The sequence below is a fragment of the Lutra lutra genome, chromosome 7, assembly GCF_902655055.1.
Source record: "Lutra lutra chromosome 7, mLutLut1.2, whole genome shotgun sequence".
Classification (NCBI taxonomy): Eukaryota; Metazoa; Chordata; class Mammalia; order Carnivora; family Mustelidae; genus Lutra; species Lutra lutra.
The window spans coordinates 100,148,787-100,170,981 of record NC_062284.1 but is presented as its reverse complement, the minus strand read 5'-3'; the positions used below and the strand labels follow the sequence as shown (position 1 = coordinate 100,170,981).

Below are 22,195 nucleotides of genomic sequence, written 5' to 3'. Positions count from 1 at the left end.
TTACCACCCCCTTGCCCACTGCAAGGGCAGCTCCCTGCCTGCAAGGTACCCCCACCCTGGCGCCTCACCCATTTCCGCTGCCCAAATGGGATACTTCATTCCATGCTGCACACGGAGCCCATCACACACAGGAGTGTTTCATGGTCTTTCCAGGTCCCGTTTTCCCTGGGAAAGGTACAAAGCAGAGAACTCTCTTGACCCAGACCCAGACTGGTGGGCATTTCGGCGGGTAGCCCAGTCTTTCCAGGCTGTAGCCTTAGGAAGGGGGTTGGAATTTAGGAATTAGACTTCCGGCTTCATACAAAAGCGCGCTTCTTGGCAGGGCCTCTCTGGGTGGAGCAAGGGAGCTGTGGCTGCAACAATGCTTCGAGTGCGAGGGGCGCCCAGGACCCCACCACCACACCCTCGCCCTGCCAGCCAGCAGCTGCACACGCCGCTGCCGGGGTTCCCCCTTGGCGCTGAGGTCCTCTCCTGCAGCGCCGCTGCCCTCGGACTTGGCGGGCCATTTGGTCTCGGGGGAGGGGCTCGCGGGCTCCGCGGAGCGGTCCCCGCAGGAGGGCGGGAGCGAGCCAGGCCGCTCACGGATTGCGGAGGCGGAGCAGCACTCCGGACAGCCCCAGGCTTCTACCTCGCCAGCTCCGCCGCTCCGGCGACCGCTGCCTTAGAAAACTAACAAGAACCAGATGTGGCCGCGGCTGTCGAACTTTCCCCGAGCTGGTGATTGGTCCCCGGCCGAGCGCCACAGCCAGTCAGCGCGTTGGGAGGGCCCGGAGTCCCCGCCCGGCCGCGCACCCGCGGGGATCCAGGTTGGAGGCTGGCTCGGCGCAGCTAGTGGGCTGGCTGGCCGGGCCGGGACGCGCTCTGCCGCGGGGCAGCCCAGGAGCCGAGCCAGCATGCGGGGGGACCGGGCCGCCCGGCGACTGGCGTTGCCATCGCTGCCGCCGCCGCCACTGCTGCTGCTGCTGCTGCTGTCCCGAGCCGGGGCGCTGCACCCAGAGGAGCTCTTCCCCTACGGTCAATCGCGGGGGGACCAGCTTCTGCAGGAAGGCGACGACGAAAGCTCAACCCCAGTGAAGCTGGCGAGTCCCCTGCGCTTCTACGAAGCCCAGTTCAGCTACCTCTACGTAAGTTCAGCCCCCGCTTGGTGAGGGAACCGGTAGAGTTCTCGCAGATTCTTCCCACCGGTCACTGTAGTGTGGATCTCACCGAAATCCTGCCTTCTGAGCGGAAGAAATAGTCCGCACGCCGGGCTGTCCCCGAGCGCCCCTGGGGTGGGGACCTGGCTCTGCAGCGATGCTGCTGTCTGACTTGCTTTTCTTTACCTCCAAAGGAAGAGCAAGAAGTCAGACCCAGATTCGCAGCTGCATAAGCGTCCCAAGCAGAAAAGGAGGTGGGGATGCTGGGGCGGCCAGTGGGGTTTCCAGTAAGGACCGCGAGCAGGCTGTGCACCGCTGCAGAGCTGGTGCGTTCCCTCCTCGCACCCGAAGTTCTTCTCCAGCGTTGTGCGGGAAGTGAGAAGAGAAGTGAACCAGGAGTTTTAGGGCTCTGGACCCATCGCACCAAGCTGTGGGGTAGAAGTGGCGGGCGTCAGGCGGGCCGAAGTTGCGCTGGTCGCCCTGAATCAGGAGTCCCGTTCCCAGCGGGTAGGGAAGAGGCAGCTTCAAGCCTCCCCGGCTGTTCCCCTCTCTCCGTGCGTAGCCAGGGTGGGCGCGCGCACATTTGGACTTGTGGCCGCCCGAGGGCCCCCTGGCGCGTACGCGACCATCACCTTTTGTCCATCTCTTCCCACAGGTGGGCACCAACGGTATCATCTCCACTCAGGACTTCCCTAGGGAGACCCAGTACGTGGACGACGATTTCCCCACAGACTTTCCGGCCATTGCCCCCTTCCTGGCGGACATCGACACGAGTCGGGGCCGGGGCCAGGTGCTGTACCGTGAGGACACGTCCCTGGCAGTGCTGGGCCTGGCCGCCCGCTACGTGCGCGCAGGCTTCCCGAGCACCGCGGCGCACTTCACCCCCACCCACGCCTTCTTGGCCACCTGGGAGCAGGTGGGCGCCTACGAGGAGGCCAGCAGCCGGGTGCCGCCCTCAGGAGAGGTAACTGACCAGGGATGCTTGGCGGCCGAGCGCCAGTGGAGGGATGGGTTTGAATTCTGGGCTGGAACCCAGGAACTGGCTTGGAATTTCTTCTGAGTCCTCTCTCGCGCTGAACCTGATGTATCCTTTGGTGGCACCAGGGCGGAAGTGGCTTGGAAGTGAAGGCTGTTTTCTCCAGGCGTCCTCTAAGGATCTGAGAGGTGGCTACTTCTAGTAAGGGTATGAGGGCCCCAGTGCAGATGTGGAAGGCCCTCAGAACACAAGGCAGTTCACTGTTGGTTTGTTTATTTTTAGAATCACCTCTAAGTATATAAGAATTATTTCTAATTATATGTTCGTTGAAGGAAAAACATGAGCAAGTACAGGCAATTTAAAAAAGAACAACCACTCATTTTCCTACCATTCAAAGATAATCAGTTAAACATTTTCATTTATATCTTCCAGAAGTTTTTTCTTCCTATTAATGTCTGTATTTATCTCTCACTGTCTATTAACACTAATGGGTTCACACTGCACATACTGTTTTGTAAACTATTTTTTCACTCAGTAGTATATTGTATGTTTCATTGTCACTAAATATGTTTCTACAACAGCATTTATAGTATCTCCATAATATTCCACCCAGTGAATTTACCATATGTCCAGTGATCATTAAGGTGATTTCCAATTTTTCATCATTATAATTTTGTGAAGTGCTTTTTTTTTTTTTTTAAGTTAATTTTTCCACATGTCCTTACTTGATATTCCAGGAAGTGGAACTTGTGGGCCAGAGAGGATCCAGTTCTTGATAGCTTCTGCCAAATTGCCCTACAGACATCAGTTTACATGCTCCCTGGTTTACAGGGGACTGTCCTCCATTTCTTTTACAGTCTACCTGAGAAAGTAAAACAATCCAAGCTCCCAGTCTTTAGGCTGGGCAGCAACATTTTTCTTTTTTATAAAGATTTTATTTATTTATTTGACAGACAGAGATCACAAGTAGGTAGAGAAAGAGGAGGAAGCAGGCTCCCTGCTGAGCAGAGAGCCTGAGGCGGGACTCGATTCCAGGGTCCTGGGATCATGACCTGAGCGAAGGCAGAGGCTTTAATCCACTGAGCCACCCAGGTGCCCCTGGGCAGCAACATTGAAAGTACTCCAATGGACGTCAGGTGGGATCAGGGTGGCTTGGCAAATGGTGAACTGCCTCATTCCTGGAATAGGTAAGGGCTTCCTCCTGTGAAATAAGATCTGAATCTAAAATGTCATACTGGAAGGGCTGAAACTCTTACAGTTTATCTCTATTTTAACTCATCATAGTATTTCTTAGCTATAGGAAGATGGCACATATCCTCCCTGAAAGATTAAGCAGCTTGCCCGCTCTCACTGAGTAGTTCAAGATGGTGGCCATTCCTGTTTGTGTTCTGTAAGAAAAATATCCCTAAAAGGCTATTCTGAGAAGATCTAGAAATACAAGATATTTCAATTTGTGATTTTTTTGGACATTCATTTTTTGTCAGACATTTAGTTTTGTTTATTTAGTTGTTTTTTTTTTTTTACAGATGTGAGTTTCATATCAGTTATTCAATTCAACAGAATACAGTCAATTCGAACAAATATATTGGGCACTTACTTTGTGCAGGGCATTGGGCTAGGTGGAGGGTTGGAGAAAATGAATAAGATAAGGCTCCTCCTCATCATGTTGCATTCATTCATATTCACTCATTCATTTTGTATATAAGTTTAAAACACTTATTTAAAATTAGAGGGGCACCTGGGTGGCTCAGTGGTTGAGCAACCAACTCTTGATTTCACCTGAGGTCATGATCTCAGGGTCCTGGGGTGAAGCCTGTCTTCAGGCTCCCTGCTGAGCAGGGAGTCTGCTTCCTCTTTCTCTCTCTCTCTCTCTCTCTCTCCCCCCCTCTGCCCCTCCCCCCACTTGTGCGCTCCCTCTCTAAAATCTTAAATATAACATACCTAATATAACATACCTTAGATATAACATACCTAATAATAAAAAAAATAAGAAAATAAGAAAATATAAACATAAAATATAAAATATAAAAAAAGAAAATTATAAACATTATTTGTAACTCCACTAACCAGAGGTTACCACTGCTAATACTTTATTCTGTTTTCTGCCAGTCTTTTTTTTTTGGTAACATATATGTGGCATATGCATATAAGTGTGTGTTATAAGCAATTTATATTTAAATGTAATTAAGGTTTATTCATCCAGTAAACTGTTTTTGCACACTTACTATAATTCAGAACTGGTATAGACACAGTGAAAGGAAATACTCTTTGCACCCAAGGAACTCATAGTTTAGTGGGGACATTGATCATGTTATGTGTAGCAGTATCTTGGACACTGGGGAGGGTATGTGCTATGAGGAGTGCTCTGAATTGTGTAAGACTGATGAATCACAGACCTGTAACCCTGAAACAAATAATACATTATATGTTAATTAAAAAAAAAAAAGACTAACTTTGGGGACCCAATCTGGGAAAGTTTTAATGAGGAAGTAGTTTTGAATCTGAGTTGAGCATAGTGGACCAGTCTCAGAAGAAATAGCATGTGATGGATCACCCATGTGCTGTGAAGTATGATGTGTTTTGGGCCTTACGTGTGGTGCATTATTACTGAACAAGAAGGGTGGTCAGACACGAGGATGAAAAAGCCATGGGGTGGGGACAGAGCATGCTCTGATGGGAGTCTGGAATTGTTTCTTTGACAGTGGGTAGGTTTTGAAGGATTTTAAGCAAGGGGTTGAATCCCCTCCGCCACCCGCCAGAGTTCTTTTTGTCTTTATTGAGAAGGTAAGGGCTCAAAGGAAAGACTACTAAGACAATTATTAATTATGTTGTTTATTCAAGCTACCTAGTTAATTCTTAAAACAATTATTTTATCATACTGACTTCCTACAACAATCCTATAAGATAAGTACAACAAAGATTATTGTTTGCATTTCACAGATAATGGCAAACAGAACACAATGCAATTGTTGAGAATTCTGCTCTTAGTGAGGCAAAGGCATGTTTAGAGTACACATTTTTTTTTAAAGATTTTATTTGTTTATTTGACAGAGAGAGAGATCACAAGTAGGCAGAGAGGCAGGCAGAGAGAGAGGAGGAAGCAGGCTCCCCCACTGAGCAGAGAGTCCGATGTGAGGCTTGATCCCAGGACCCTGAGATCATGACCTGAGCCGAAGGCAGAGGCTTAACCCACTGAGCCACCCAGGTGCCCCTAGAGTACACATTTCTTGATTCTTACTTTTTTTTAATTGCCTTTATTTTTAAGTAATCTCTACACCCAATGTGGGGCTTGAACTCACAACCCCAAGATCAAGAGTCACATGCTCTACCATCTGAACCAGGCAGGTGCCCCAGTTTTTTTTTTTTTCTATTGCTTTTAACCCAGATTTAAAAAAAAAAGATTTATTTACTTGAGAGAGAGAGAGTGAGAGAGACAGCATGACAGGGAGGAGGGTCAGAGGGAGAAGCAGACTTCTGCTGAGCAGGGAGCCCAATGCGGGACTTGATCCTAGAACTCCAGGATCATGACCTGAGCCAAAGGCAGTCAGGTAACCAACTGAGACACCCAGGTGCCTTTAATCCAAATTTTTCATGCAAGATCCATTTCCTTGGCTCAAGTGATGTAGGTGGACACAATAATTGTGCTTTTCCCAAAGACTTGCAATAAATAAAGCTTGATTTGCTCTTAGTACCAAAAGAGTACTTGGAATCATATTTCATTCAAAGGAAGAATGAACTTACAATGGAACTGGCTACCAAGGATGCTGCTGATACCTTATTACTTCCAAATTAGTATTCCAATGCTTTGAGTAGAATTCAGCTGCATCTGTCTCACTTTTTCAACAGAATAATGATGAAGTTGAGTGAGATGAATTGGAGATGAAGAGTTACACAGAAATGCTGGGATGATGAAATCACACTAGAGCTTTAAGATTCCATTTTTTTTTCACAGCTTATTTGAAACCAAAAATTATAATACAGACAAGATGACTTTGTCAATTATTGTTTCAATTTCATGTGTAACATGGGAATACCGCTCTTTCACCCAACTTTCAGGGTGGTTGTGAAGACCATGACAATATAAAAACATTTTGAAAGAAGATGTGCATTATGAAAGATTATGTGGAGACTTTGGAAGCAATGACAGCCTCATTCTTATTTCCTAACCTGCAAAATGGGGAAGCAATGCCTACCTTACAGGATTGTAATCAGAATTAACTATGGTGGCACTTTTAAGTAGGGTGACATTTTAAAGTAGTCATTCTATTCTTTTAGACCTAGTCGGTGTGGATGCTCAGCCAATCTGTGCTCCTCTATGTTGGCTTGATAGGAGCAGATTCTGGTTTTTAAATTTCTCTACCTCATAAGGACCCTGTGATGTAAGCCCTTTGCATAAGGACTCTTCTTAAATACTAGGTTTTTGGAACTGCAACTCCTGTCTCTTTTGGGTGAGAAGTACAGAAAGATTTGTAGATTCCATCTCTCTTACTTTTCTAGTTAAAATCCTTCTTCAGACATTGCCATATGCTGAGTTGGCTTCAGAATTTGTTTTGTTTTGAAAGGAGATAAGGGTTCTGTTTGGAGAGAGGATGTTTTTTCAATTACCCACATTGAAGTTTCTTCTGAATACTTGAAATTGGCCCTGTGATTTGAGTTCTTATTTTAATAGTTCTTTGAAGATAGATTTTGGCAAATAGTAATCTGCCTTGCCTGAGGGCTGTGTGAGTTCTATGTGGCTTTCTTAAACCTTGACACACTAACCCTACGTTGCAAAGTTACTGGAAACTTGAACATATCAGAGGAATGGCATCATTAAACCATTTAAAACTATTTCACTTGTTGCCGTTTCTCTCCATGGATATTCATGGTGGGTATGACCGGGTTTTTTATCTGATGTTGCAGGAGTGGCAAAGTATAACCACAGATTAACAAGAGTGAAGAAATATGGGGCACTCGGTGGCTGAGTTGGTTGTGTCCAACTCTTGATTTCGGCTCAGGTCCTGGTCTCAGGGTCATGAGATCTGCCCTGTTGGGTGCCTTGGGTGTGGAGCCTGCTTAAGTGCTTAAGATTCTCCCCCTCCCCCTGGCTTGTCCAGTCAAGGGAGGGGGGCGGTGCACTCGCTCTCTAAAAAAAAAAAAAAAAAAAGGAACAAATAGTGTTTATCAGTTCAGTTAATCTGAGAGTCCTCAACTGTCATAGGTACCTTACGGGGCAAAGAAGTCATGGTACTGATCTTCAAAAAACTTGTTGACAGAGACATAAAGAGGACTAGTGTTTACTTCAGCTGTGGTTTTGGGGGGAGAGGGAGAATTGTTTTGTTGTTGTTTGACGGACAGAAGTTGTGGGGAACTGGGCCACACATATCTGTGTGATATGGGGGATGTTTTGTTGACCTGGAATTTAAGTTGAGCCGAAAGAGCTGAAAGAATGGGTCCTGAGAATGAGGCAGCAGGAGAAACTGTTCTGGGCAAGGCCTTGTCCTGGGAGCGGGCTGAGAGAGCTAAGGCAGGAGACAGGGATGAGGGGAGTCATGGAACCAGTCACACGACATGAGCGGAAGGTTGTCCATCAGAGGCCTCAATGTGGGGACTAAAGTGTGTTGGCTTGTTTCAAAGGATGATTGTTGTTGATGGAGTGGGGTGAACGCACAGAGAGAATGAGAGGTGAAAGAAGGACTTTGTTGTGGCTTTTGGATTTCTGGAGCTCAAGTCCAGAAGAGGGGAGGTCTGGAGTCTATCTGAAAACATTTAACCTGAGGCTAAAATAGAGCTCTGAAGATGCACTGCATAGAGACATATTTGGAAATTGGTTAATGAAATGCTTAAGTTTTGCTAAAGCCCAAGTATCAGGAAGGATGTCACATTAGAGACTAGAGCATAGATCTTTGGATTTTGGGCAGGATCTGTAGGGTTTAGGGCATACAGATGAATGAGAGGAACACATGCCTGTAACAGTGACCTACAGGTGCTGGGAGATGGAGAAGTATATTAAGGAGTAGAGGTTAGTGCTCACCCCAAATCCTGGAGACCAGAAGTCAGTGATGCCACCACTGTGGAGAGCACATGACCCCAAGGAAGAAAGGAAAGAGAACTCCTATAGGAGTCACCCTACTTCATTTTCATTGTAACTTTTGTAAGCCACTATAGGCCAACCTGTTTGGGATAAGGCTGGTACTGTTCTGTTGCTTCGCCAGATGGCTGCAATTAATTAAATGAATTGCAAATTTAGAAGCTTCTAGAGGGGTATGTTTTGTATCCATCAGCCTGGCTCTGCCATGTGTCAAGTCAGCATTGCTTGGTGATGTCCCATTCCTGAAAGGGAAAGTCAGAGCCAGCCTGGTTTCTGCTAACAACTCTGGCTTTTCTCTCTTTGGGATAACAGGATGGCAGAAACCCTGAAGCCAGGCTAGCCACTGGCCCTGACCCTCTGTCCTGTTCTTCTTTCCATGGAGGCCCCTCTCTCCTCTCTGGGATCCTGAGGAAGCTGGGAACGGGTGACCCTTTTGTGGGGTTTGGCAGCCCATCTGAGGGTTTATCTTCAGAGACCGAGCATGTGCGGTTCTTGCAAAGGCGCTCTCGGTCTCCAGGAATGTGAAGACCTTTCCGGTCTGGAAGCTAGTCCAGGAGTGCTCTGGGAGGAGGGGTACTTCAGGACTTTGTGAAGTGTACTCTTTAGCGGTTAGATGTAGAATTTTGTAGAGCCAAGAGAGAGAACTTTAACAGTGATCATTTGGTGTGTGGGTGGTTTTTAAACAGCCAAACTCTTTTGGCCTGTACTTTGGGATCATAAATTCTATCTAAAATCTTCTTTTTTGCCTATTTCAGTGGAGACAAGTAAATTAAATAAAGGCTTGCCACCTGTGTAAGTGCTTGGCTCAGGGATGGCATATAAAAGACACTGAATAAATTTTCATCAAAATGGATTTACTGACTGACTGACAGAATGAATAAAGCGCTAAAGTCCCAGACTCCACAGTAAAAGCCAGACCCTCCCTTTCACAGTTCTGTTTATTTTCTCCCTTCCCTCCTCCCCCATCCTCTTCAGTTCCCTCACAATCTGTGGAACCGCCCCCCCCTCCTTATCTTAACAGAATTTCTTTAAACTTAGAACCAGAATTCTTCCTATCTTACATTTGTTTTAAGTAATCAATGCCAGGAGCTTTGAAAGTTTAGCTTGTTACAACAGGTCCTTTCTCTTTCTTCAAGTACTATCCTTTCCCTAGCTGAACTTTGTTGATTCTGACCAAAAGAGTACTCTGCAGTTAGGGAATCAACGTTAATCGAGGAGGTGGTCTATATTAGGTATGGACATGATGCAGAATAGGCTTTGTTTACATTTGGCAGAAGTTATGGTTTCCCAGCTTTGAGAAATTCTAGAAAGCATCCTTTGCCTTTTGTTTCTGGAACAGTCAAGCTTTGCCGATAAAACAATCAACAACTGCAAAAATAACAAACATACCAGCCCCCCTCCTCTGCCATCTTTAAGTGTGTGAGCTTTAAGAAAGTAAGTAGGTGTACCTGGCTGGCTTAGCCAGTAGAGCACGAGATTTTTGATCTCAGGGTTGTAAGTCTGAATCCCATGTTGGGTGTAGAATAGAGATTACTCTACATGCTGGGTGTAGAGAGTCTTTAAAAAAAGAAATAAAGCAAAATAAGGCAAGTGTGTCTATGTTAGAGAACAAAAAGAAAGGTTATATGCTTCTTTTTTTCTTGAAAAGCGTTTAAACACCTGAATTGGTTTGCCCTATCAGCAAAGTGTCAAAACTATACTTTCCAATTGAACATTGAAAGGAATAGAAAACATTGGATGATTCTGAGCAGCATATGGGGGAAGGGCCCAGGACAGAACAAAATGCAGGATGGCCTCCTGTTGTTTGCTATTTTATTTAGGAAGATGTGATGTTCTTCTCTGAGCCTACTGTTATCTGCCTAGCAAAATGAAGAATAACCTTTACCAGTAAATAACGTTTCTAAGAGTCACATTATTTAGGAAGTAGTGGCATTTATAAATACCTTCCAGTTCCCTACCAAATTGTGAAAAGAGGGGGACTTAAAAATTTTTAAAAATTAAAAAAAGAGGGAGACTTAGCAAGAGAGAAAAGAGTTCTCAGAGTCCTAAATATAATACCTTTTTAAGACAAGAAGTTACCACTAACAGATCATGTGAAGGTGTGGGTGAAGATAGCATTAGGTAGGTAAAGGCAAAAGTGTCTGGCTAAAATACAAGAGTAAATTGAACTTCAAGGACTGATTTTACAAGGGCCTGGGTGCTGAGTTTGCAGCTAATTCAGACTCCTAGTCTCCCACTCTGGCCTGCTTTGTCTCCTCCTGTGTTTATGAATGTTCACAGGCCGCCTCTGTGACGCCTACCTAGCCCAAGCCTGACGTCTCACACACCTTCCTCTGGCCTCTACTATCTTCTCCAGTAACTCTCCTGAATTTCAGCCATGGCTGTTCCTGTCTCAGTGTGAGACTGCCCCGGGCAGAGTCTCCCTTCCTTTGCTCCCTTTTCCTTCAGCACCAAGCATAATGTCTAGCTTAGTAGGCACTTGGCTGATTTAAGGTGCAAGTGGATTATTAATTAGTGGAGTTTCCAAACAGCTAACCAGGCAAAATGAGGTGAATGGTAACCAGAATGATAACCAGAAACACCAGGCGTTATAGATGGTCAGGGAACAGAAATAAATCTACAGGGAATCAGAGAAAACCTCAGAAGGGCATCATTAGAAGGTTAGGAGGGTTGCCCAGCACAGGGAAACATGAGCAAAAATACAGAAACATTAAAGTACCCGGCACAGAGCAGGAATGTGACATAGTCTGATGAGGATGCAGGGAATCTAACCCTGGGGAAAGCATCTGGGACGGTTATAAACCACCTCGAATGGGATGCTAAGGAGTAGCTAGGATGGCCTAGTGGTGCTGGGCAAGGACTCTGGAGCTGACTAGCCTGCCACTGCGTACCAGCAACCTGACTGTAGGCAGATCTGGGATCCCCCATGTCTTGTTTCCTGGTCTGTGAAAGGAGGGTCAGCAACTCAGATGCTGGTGTGAAAAGGCAGATGCAAGAGAAGAGAGTGAGGCTGTGCAAACAGTGAGGTGGTCTTTTCATCAGCCAATGGCTAACACCGTGCCTGTCCATAATAGGGGTTCAGTAAAAAGGTGAATGAAGGAATGAATGAATGAGCCACATGAGGCCCAGTGTAGTAAACTAGGGCAGCGGTGGTGGGTATATACGGGTTAATTTTGGTACTGACTCTTAGCTCTTAAAGAGGTTTGGATGAGAGAAGTTTGAAACCTTAAAAACATTATTTCTGTAACCTGTGGTTCTTACCTATGCATCTTTTAAGTATTAACCTAAATGATAAAAGAGGATTATGATAATAATATAGCTTACACAATTACAGCTTGGAGAAGAAACTGAAAAGAATATAATGTATAAAAGCAATTTGGGGACACCTGGGTGGCTCAGTGGGTTAAAGCCTCTGCTTTTGGCTCAGGTCATGATCCCAGGGTCCTGGGATCAAGTCCAACGTCGGGCTCTCTGCTCAGTGGGGAGCCTGCTTCTCTTCCTCTCTCTCTGCCTGCCTCTCTGCCTACTTGTGATCTCTGTCTGTCAAATAAATAAAATCTTAAAAAAAAAAAAAAAGCAATTTGGAGGAATCCTAAGAAGGGGGAAGACCCTTGTACTTTATGATGCTTTGCCTGCATTCTATATTGTTTTTCTTTTCTTATTTGTTTTATTAAGAATATTTCCTATTTTTTGTTTTTCATAGCTGAACACTTTCCAGGCAGTTTTGGCATCTGATGAGTCTGATACCTACGCCCTCTTTCTTTACCCTGCCAACGGCCTTCAGTTCTTTGGAACTCGCCCCAAAGAGTCTTACAACGTCCAGCTTGATCTTCCCGCCCGGGTGGGCTTCTGCCGAGGGGAGGTCGATGACCTGAAGAGAGAGGGACCCTATTTCAGCCTGACCAGCACTGAACAGTCTGTGAAAAATCTCTACCAGTAAGTAAGCCTTTCCCTGTCATGACCCTTTGGAGCTACCCAAACTTGAGTGGCCATAAGGCCATTGAATAATATCTTGGTGGCTTCTAAGGGAGGCATCAGGTCAAAACCAGACACTAGATTAGACCCTGGGAGGAGCAAATTCACAGAAATATAAAAGACCCTTTATTCTTCCTGCCCTATTAGGTATAGATACTGGAAACTGAATAGTGTGTATGTGTTTGCACAGCCACTGAGGCTTGCTATGAAAAACATTGCTCTTGGAGCCACATAAAAATGTCCAGTAACATAACTGCCCAGAGTGAGATTTTTCCAGGTTAATCATCTCACAAGGAAGAGATGCTGTGATTTATAATCTTTTGGACAGATACATGTTAAAAGCTAAATCAAGAATAGTGTAATTTGGGGAAAAGGGAAAACCAGACACATGGGTAGCAGTTAGAGGTCTCGGGGTTTCTGTATTGACTTCATTAACTCAAACCATGCTGATTGGTTTCCCATGAGGTAGGCAGCACATTCCTGAGACCCATCAGAGGCTTACTCTGCTAGAGTAATAATAAGCCCCTTTTGCTGTTCGTCAGTCCACAGAGCCACCATATCTGGGTTAGCACCCGTTGATATTAATTTCAGGGCTTGTGAAAAAAAATATCTTTGCTTTTATTCCTTTCCCAAATCCTGGTCTAGAAGTCAGGCAGAATACATCAGTTACTTAGCCTCGCTTAATGGCTTCTCCCTTCCATTACATTATTCCTGGGCACTGGAACACCTGACACTTTTGCATGCCATCTGCTTTGCTCAGCTGCCAGGGAGCAGGCCCCACCACCAAATATGGTTATGCAGAGCTGACATTTATTGAGAGCTTACTATTTGCCGAACACTGTAAAACACTTTCCAGAAGTAACCTTAATTAAAACTCCTAAGAATCCTAGGAGGTAAGTTCTGCTGCTTTCTCGGTTTGACAAATGAGCTTAGGGAAGTTAAGTTGCCTGTCACCTCGAAGTTACTCAGTGGTAAAAATTTAAGCACAAGCCTGGAGTCCCGAACTACTTCTTCTGTGCGGGAAGCCTGGTCTTGTTTCCCAGTCTTAGGACCCACCTTGGGCATCTTTAAGTCTCCGTCCAGGCTGCCTTTTAGTCCAGACATGAGAAAACAGCTCCTTGCTTTCTCTCCTCCGGTTCCACCTTCCTGTCCCACTCTGGAGCTCCCAGATTCTCTACACCTCAGACACTGTTGATCACTGGGGGCCCAGCACTTGAAATACAAAGATGTCTGAAGCACAGGCCGCGCACACTAGCAGCCCGCATTCTGGGAGGGTCAACAGATGAAAGAATCAATGGTTTCGGAGCACTGGAATGAGTGCCAACTGTACTTAGGGTACAGGGGGCCAAGCAGCCTGTAGGAAAAGGCAGCTATGCTCCCCAACCACAGTGATAAAGACCCCACGGCACTAACCCACACACGCGTGCGCATGCGCGCCCGTGCACGCACGCACGCACGCACCAGCCTGTGCATGCATCCTCATAGCGCTCCCATTGACCCTCCAATGTGCCTGCCCTCGTTTGTATCTTTCATGCTTCCTAGAAACCTCAGAGTGGCTTGATGAGGACAGAAGACATGGGACTGACAGAGGTATATTTCTTTCATATAACTTAACATAAAAAAGAAAATCACAAACAAGGCCGAATAATGTGAAATAAAAGCACACATTACCCGCTATCACTACTTCACGTGATAGCCAGTATTGATAGCCTTTCTAGGACTTTAGCATTCTGCAAAAACTTTTTAAAACCAATATGGTTCTTTTGCTATCCATGCGGCATTTTCCCATTTATCACTGTCTTATAGGTATCATTCAGGAAGATGTTTATCGTTTTAAGGATAAAATTTTTAGATTCTCATTTTCATGAAAGATAATTTCTTGAAAGTAGAATTGCTCAGAAAAGCTATACACAGTCGAACATCTTGGTGGACATGAACACACTGCCCTCCAGAAATGTCCAGTTTATGTCCTCACCAGTAAGAGAGAACCGTGATCAGCAGCTTTTCTTTTCAATATTTGTGACTCTGGTCGGTGTCAAATGTTCATACTCTCACTCTCATTTCTTTACTAGTGAAACCAAACACCTTTTCATATGTGTAATAGCCATTTTTCTATCTTTGTGACTTCTCTGCCTGTCCTTTGCTATCAAAAGAGCTCCTATAAATAAGAAGAGCTCCAAAGACCCCCTATAAATAAGAATAAATATAGTGAGGAAATTAATCCTCTTACACAGTGTGAATATTTTTGTCCAGATGTTCCTCCTTAAAATAACTTACCGGGGTGCCAGGGTGGCTCATTGGGTTAAGCGTCTGCCTTCAGCTCAGGTCATGATCCCAGAATACTGTGATCCAGCCTCACGTCGGGCTCCCTGCTTGGCGGGAAGCCTTACTTCTCCCCCTCTCTCTGCCTCTTGCTTGTGTTCCCTCTCTCGTTATGTCTCTCTCTCTCTGTCAAATAAATAAATAAAATTTTTAAAAAAATTACTTACATCTAGAAGATGTAAATTTAGGGTTGGCAAAGTTATTGCTCTTTTATGATTTCAGATCTTTGTTATTCTTGGAAAGGCCTTCTTCTCTACCTCCAATAATCTCCAATAGAAGATTAATTTAATCTTCTATTTTTACTTTTCAGTATTTAAGTTTTCAAAAATACGCAGAAGACTAGAGGGAATAGGTAAATGAACACCCAAAAGCTCATCATTTAGATTTAGAAGTTGTTGACATTTTGACAATATTCTTTTTTTTTTTTTTTTTTTGCTTAAGAATTTTAAAGGAAAATGGGTGCCTGGGTGGTTCAGTGGGTTAAGCCGCTGCCTTTGGCTCAGGTCATGATCTCAGGGTCCTGGGATCGAGTCCCACATCGGGCTCTCTGCTCAGCAGGGAGCCTTCTTCCCTCTCTCTCTCTTTCTCTTTCTGCCTACCTCTCTGCCTACTTGTGATCTCTCTCTCTGTCAAATAAATAAATAAGAATCTTTTTAAAAAAAAAGAATTTTGAAGGAAATTACCAACATGATGCTCATACTAACTACTAGACACTTCAGTATGTATCTCTGAAGAAGAAAGTTATTTTCCTAGTCAATAGAATATTTGTCTTCCTCAAACTTGTCTTATAATTGTAAGCTTAAGGGTAATAAAATATGTAATTCATAATAGATTTGGCATAACTCCTCTTCTGGAAATTTAAATCCAGCCATTTGTATTCTTTGAGATTATATTTTTCTATCTTCTTGAAGACAAATTGCATTTACTAAGCACTAATTATGTGCAGAGCCTCATGACAGACATTTTATGTGGTTTTCTTACTTACTCCTCTTAATGACCCAGGAAAGAAGGCACTGTCATCCCATTTTGTAGCCTTGTTTTCCTTTCTAGAAAACAAATTAAATTCTATCACTAAGCTTTCCAAATGACCCCGGATTTTAGGATAAACTCAAATTGGTTACTTTTCCATCATGCACAATGACAAAAGCCAAGATAGTGATTTATATTTCATTAGAAGGTTATTTTGCTTAACTTCTTTCTGCCATGATTTGTATTTCCCTATTCTTTGAAGCTTTTATAGTTTTCTCTAACTTCAAGAAGAAATTTCACAGCTGCAACACCTCTGATGTGATAATAAATGTGTATCTTCAGATATTCAGGATTATCTCTTATCTTCTTACTAAAGTGTGCCTTATTTGCTTGCCAAAAAACACCAACATTAAGTCTTTGAACATACTAAGTATACATAGCATGTTGTACAAAGGATCAGGGTTTTGCTTTCTCTGCTCCTCTTTCCCTAAAGTAGTTATAATTTTACAACAGAAACAGCTTTGCATGTGTACGTGCACATGAGTGTGTGTGAGCATACACATGAAGGAGGGAGAGGGAGAGGTAGAAAGAGAGGAGAGAAAGAGACATTCTTAGAATTGTATTGAAAAATACTACTGCTATAGAAATCTATGTGAATGTGATCAGTACCTATCCAAAGCAGCAAAAGTCTCTTGTTATTATAATGATTTGATAATTTTCTTATTATCTTATTAGTCATTAACTCTTATACCTCACTGACTGACTTTTGAGGCAATCCTGTAACATGGGGGACTTTGAGCCTGGTATTTTCACATAGACCAGAGAAGAATAAAAACTGGTGCATTCGAGCTAGCAAGACCCTGGGGGGGGGGGGTGTGCCTGGGCTTCAGACTCAGGACGCCTGAAGCAGGCCCTGAGAATATGGGTTTATACAAGTTGTGAGGAGGCTGCTGAGCTGGGCTGGGGACTTGTTTGTTCAAAGTTGCTTTTAAAAAATTTTTTAGAAAAATTTTTTAACTACATATAAGATATGTAGTTATTCTCTTTAGAAAGTATCATTGGCTAAAATAATGTGTCACTGGAACATTTGGAAAACTGAATGGGGTCCGTGTTCTTTTCTAGTAAAGAAAATGCATGAGCTCTCTGGTTCCAGATGTTTCTGAACACCTCTCCTCTTTAACCCATGGCATTTTGACTAAACTACTTTCTTATAGGCCCCTTAACTTTGTTCTGCATTTGCTCAGCATTTTTTAGATGTGGGCATTTATTTTTCTTTGAGTTTTTTTACATCGACTCACCATTCTATGTCAATTAGTTAATTGATTAATCCATATGATTAAACAGGGAAATGTCTGTAACATTCCGGAGACCAGTGATAATTCAGTTGCTGACTGACTATAGTGTATTGGTTTTCTGACATAATATAGATGTTTAGAGCATGGGCTTTGGTGGAAGTGCTGAATTCAAGTCCAAGCTCTGCTAATTATTCATTGTATGACCTTAAAAAGATTTGTTAGCCTCTCTAAACCTGTTTTCTCCTCTGTAAAATGGGGCACGTCACTGCCCCTACCTTGAAGATCGTACTGAAGAACATTAAGCATTTTGTACATGACTAAGTCTCAAAAGTATGTAGTAGTAATTACTGTTTAAGTGTTTGGCACAGATTTTTAAGCATACATTTTCCCAAGTGTGTTAAAAGTAGAGAAGGTATAAACTATTCCCACATTCCCTATTTGCTTTCGAATAGCTAGATTTTAGACAAAATGTGTGAATTTTAGAGCAGATTTCTGATTTGATGGTCTAGCCTTCTGAAACCTCATGTTAAGAGGTAGTTTATGTCAAAATTCCAGTATACTCCTTTTAGTTATCATGTAGGCCTGATTTTATGCTTGTGAAAACTCTGAATCTGATCTTAATAGTCTTCCAGTTTTCAAATAAATCGCTGACTCTTGTGGGATGCTGTGTAAACGGACACTTTTGTCATGCATTGTTTCCTTTTCATTTAGACAGAGCAACCTGGGGGTTCCTGGAGTGTGGGCTTTTCATATCGGCAGCACCTCCCCACTGGACAATATCAGGCCAGCCACCCTTGGAGGAGACCTTACCAAAGCCCGCCCTTCACCTCCCCTGGAGCAGTCCTTTGGCCCTACAGCAGCTCCGGAAAGTGACTACACTGAAGACAATCTGGATTACTATGATGAGAATGAGGGAGAAGTGGAGTACCCCCCAAGTGAGCCAGAGGACACATGGAAAGGCCAAAGCAGCATTGAGGTTTCCTTCCAACCGAAAGCTGAGTCAAGACCTTTAGGAGGTGGGATATCTCTACCAGATTCTGATCCGGCCTCCCCTTTGCCACAGCTGACAGCTAGTGATCGGCCCCTCTCGCCTGAAACCGAATTGGCCACCTTGGAGCCTCAAACCAAAGAGGGGAGAGCTCCGGGTGGGGTAGATGCCCCAGATTTAAATGGCGCAGTTGAGTCTTCTGAACAGCAAGGGACCAGAAGCCCAGCTCCTTCAGAGATAGAAGGAGATTCACCGGGTCTGACCTGGGGACCCCCGCCTCCCCACACAGAGGGACCGTCCCTGCCTTCAGAAGAGGATGTCCCTCCAGCCTACCCCGAAGGAAAGGCCGTTCTAAATTACCCCGTGCTAGCTCACACTCCACCACTGGGGCTGGGGAGGCAAGTGCTAGGCGTGGAGGATGTCATCGGTTCCAGCACTGAGGGTAAGTGCTTGAGAAGACTGGGTGCTGGGATTTCATTTTGCAAAAACTGGTTTGCATAAGAGTTGCGATTTTTCTCTCCAGCGAGTTGGTGCAACGTTTAGCAAAACAAAGATTGGAACGGACTTTTTAAACCTATGTTTCAGGAGATGGAGTATCTTTGCCAAATAAATCTTGGCAGGCAAATTCTGTTGGAATCTCTTGACCATTAATAATGTTTTTTGCAAACGCGCCCCATGAAGCAAGTGGGGAAGAACTGGGCTGCTCGTGCCAGCTACGCTCTCAAGTGTAATGAGGTATTTCAGCTTGAAGGTTCAGCAAAGGTGAAACGTTCTGAGGTTTCATATACATTGTGGGGGTGGAGGGGTTAAGGCTGTCGTTTTGAGTGGCTGGGTGTACTAGCTCAAATGAACATTCCAGATCGTACTCTGTTGTGGGACAATGTGTGTGCTCCCCTTGGTTAGAGATGCATTGCTGGTGTGTGGGAGCAGAGACCCATGGGGCAAGAAAGTTGCTAACCACCTGTGTCTTGTCATTTCTGGTTCATGGCTGTGCAGCTGTGGTATTCACCTCCCTGGAGTCTTGTCCTCATTTCATGACTCACTGACCAGAGCGAGGGGCCAGAAGAGAAATGCTGAGAGGAGGCAGTGGTTAATTAACACAGACACGGAGCCATTTCGCCTTCTCTTCCTAGTTGAGACTCGTCACATCAGTTCTTTCTTCCCAGTCAGGGATGTAAACACAGGAGTGAGAAACTGAGTAGGGATTCATTCCATTTGTTCCAGGGACTGCTCACCTGATCTCTAATAGGAGGAAAGGGGCCAAAAGTGAAAGCCCTCTTCAGGACTTCTTTCCCCCTTCACCCCCCACCTTTTCTGTGTCCCATTCTTTTGTAGTAAAACATGTTGACCCAGCAAAGGGGACCTTCTGGGTTCTTCTGCTGTGGTAGTGATCTGCAAGAATATGCTTGAAGAAATGTCTATTTTAGGAGGAAAGAAACTATTTTGTGATGAAAGTGGCTTTGTGCCGCGAGAAGAGGGAGAGCACTGGTGTCAGAATCAGGTTTGAATCCTAGCTGTGCTGCCTCGCTTGCTTGCGTGCTCGCTGCCTGGGTGACTTGAGGCAACTCGTGGAACACTCAAGTCACTTGGATTTCTCCTAAATTTGCTGAGGGAACAAAATGAGATAACCAAGTTCTTAGTGCCTGCACGAGCTGATCCTTTATAAATGGATCCTTTATAAATGGTGGCTGCTTTAACTCTTCAACAGGCTTGTTGAATCACCAGGCCTTCATGTGTGCTGAAGGGCCACATTTCTGTCAAATCCAAGATGTGAATTTGATCGGAAGGCTTTAGAACCTCCACACCCTTCTGACAACCTCCTGACTTTTCAGCGAAAATTCTGTATATTTAAAGAAAACGTAAAGCCAAGTATCAAAGATTTTTGGTAAAGGGATTTTGAAGTGAAGGGGAATCCTAAAATGGTCTTTTCATTTGTGATTTCCTGCCCTGGGAAGAGGTTGGAATATTAAGAAGCAGATTTATGGAGTGATTTATTAAAGAGTTCAGAAGAAGGGGCTGCACAGCCTGCTTTGAGCTGTGAGAGTTGAGCTCACTGGAGTGACAGGGGAGGAGGCTTAAGGAACGTTGAGAACAGAGGGGGTAGCCATCATCCTGGGGCATGAACTCTGATATTTAGCAGCTGCTGGAGGGCGACTACTCCTGACACCTTAGAAGTGGCAGAATGCATATGAAAAAGCTGGCTAATGTACTAAGACATTTAGAAAAAGAAATCTAACTAGATGTTTTTGAACCTTTAAGGATAAAAAAAAATCAGCAACTGCATGTTAGAAAGCACAGAGGGATGACTTTAAAACTTGAAAGTGTGGAGGGAAAATGGGTGAGCTTCTGTTTTCCCTTCAGGCTTTAGGAAGACTGTGTGGATTATGGAACCATACAGTTATTAGATACTTTTTTTTTTTTCCCAGACAAAACACGGGTACCCGAGAGGTCCATCAGGCAAAAGTAGACTTCCTCTGAGACAGCTGATGGGTGTGGTAACAAAGACGCCCACAGAACATAGCCTACAAGTGCCCAGCTCTGAGCCTTCCTGCCTGGCTCTTTCTATTGACAGTGTGGAGAAGCATGGATTTCGGTGCTAGGTGCACTTGAGCTTGATTCCCAACTCTGCTGGGTGGTTTGGGGTAAGATGTATACTCTGTTTGATCTTCAATTTCCCTAGCTATAACATGGAGATAATGTGGACCGTGTGAAACAGCTGTGAGAATTAAAATTGAATATGGGCAGCACCAAGTCCAACACATTTTAATTTCCCCTTTAAACTTAGAAGTCATCTTGCCAAACGAAGATACTAAGATTTAGTTAAAGAACCCCCAAATATCTCTCCCTTTCTTTTCAAAAAATTTTTCCCCTTAGGGACTCTTTCATGGACTTTTCTTATTGTTGAGAAATCTAGATTCTTTTCGGAACATGTGTACACCACGCAAGAATGTCCCAACCACACTCCAGTTCTGGCCTCAAGTGTATCATTTGCTTTGTTCTGTTTTCATAAGCACATAACCAGCAATAAAATGGAAATGCAAGCATCCTCTGTCTGAGGTGCCTTGTTTCTCCAAGGAGCTCCAGTAGCATATCGACAACCCAGAAAGTTCCCTGTGCACCTGCCACATGCCCTTCTCTGACCGAGGCACTAGTAGAAGTTTGGGCTGGCAGTTCCTGCATTCCCAGTTGGATGCAAAGTGGGACCTTGGCTTTAGTTTGTGTTGTCACCATCAATCTTCTGAACTGCCCTATGAAGTAGATACTGTCATTCTTCCCATGCTACAGAGGAAGGAGCTGAAGCCTGGAAATACTGAGTGACTTGTCTAAGAAGCTAGGAAGCCATGGAAGGACTGGCCCAAGCTGTGAGCTAACCAGTAGAGGGAAGCCCCACCTGTCCCTGTAGTCTGGGAAGTCTTCGTGGAGGAGGAGGGCCTTGAGCCAGCTCATGGGGTCAGAGTCTGGGTCTAGAGAAAGAAACTGGGGAAACAGTCCACACAGAGGACTAACGACTGTGGAAATGTAGAGAGGGAGAGAGTTGGTGGGGGGCGGGTGAGCAAGGGGAGGACGACAGCTGACCAGGAATGACCGCCCTGTGGTGGGGAGCAGGGATTATGACTTCCAGAGCTCGTAGATTTCCTTACACCTGTGGAGGTGGTGCTGTGAGGAGCAGCATCTTGCCTCTGTCTGCATGGTGAGTGAGAAGGCGAGGGACAACTGGCTTTCAAAATCTCTTCATACTCCATTGTGGTTTCCTCGTGTTCCTCCTTAGATGGCAGCTGAGCCGGGAAAGCCCGGGGTGTCACAGGAATTTCCCTGCGGCTTCTAGTCCCACCCTACTTTTGGCTTTGGGAAAGGCTACAAGAATGTGTTCCTCATGCGGCTTCCACCCCACGATGGACTGGAGCAGGCTCTGCCTCCCCATCCAGGCTTCCAGACGAGAAGGCCTTTCCTGGGGGTCCAGCTCCACGTGGCTTGGGGTCTGTGAACACCAACACCTCCCATACCCGTGAAGACACCCGCATGGGAGAACCTGCTGGGGTCATGGTCCTAATAATTATTTGCCCAACCAGCATCGCTATACACACACACACACACACACACACACACACACACACACACACGTGTGTGTGTGTGTGTGTGTGTGTGTGGCAAAGCATGCCACTGTTTTTCATTACAAAGTTGGATGTGGTTTTTCTTACTAATCAATCATTCTTCAAGGCAGGGAAACTTAGGAAGATCTTTCCTGCAGTGAAAATGTGGGTCCTTTTCTGGAGCAGTAAAAGCTGTTAAAAGTAAAAGTTGCTCCAGCTGCCAGGGGCAGCCCCCTGCTGGACACCCTCCATCCCCTCTTTGCTCCTGCACTGTGCCTGGAGCCTGCCCCGCTTCCATCTTCCACGTGGCTGGACCAGAGCCCTTAGCAAAGGAGGGGAGCCCAAGGCTGAAGACAGGCACTTAAATATTGCC

At 44.9% G+C, this 22,195-nt stretch overlaps 1 protein-coding gene across 4 annotated transcripts in view; it reads left to right on the top strand.

Annotated features, from left to right (window-relative positions):
* The first annotated feature begins 609 nt into the window (after positions 1–609).
* The window catches only part of NID2 (nidogen 2), a 61,250-nt gene continuing 39,664 nt past the window's right edge, over positions 610–22,195 (top strand). For 3 of the 4 annotated variants that reach the window (XM_047736017.1, XM_047736019.1, XM_047736018.1), the window contains exons 1-4: positions 610–1,124; positions 1,792–2,100; positions 11,886–12,118; positions 17,455–18,173. In XM_047736017.1, the coding sequence (XP_047591973.1) occupies positions 684–1,124; positions 1,792–2,100; positions 11,886–12,118; positions 17,455–18,173 (1,702 nt within the window). In that variant the 5' untranslated portion in view covers positions 610–683. The remainder of the gene's footprint in view (positions 1,125–1,791; positions 2,101–11,885; positions 12,119–17,454; positions 18,174–22,195) is intronic. The other variant, XM_047736016.1, reaches the window with a different exon arrangement.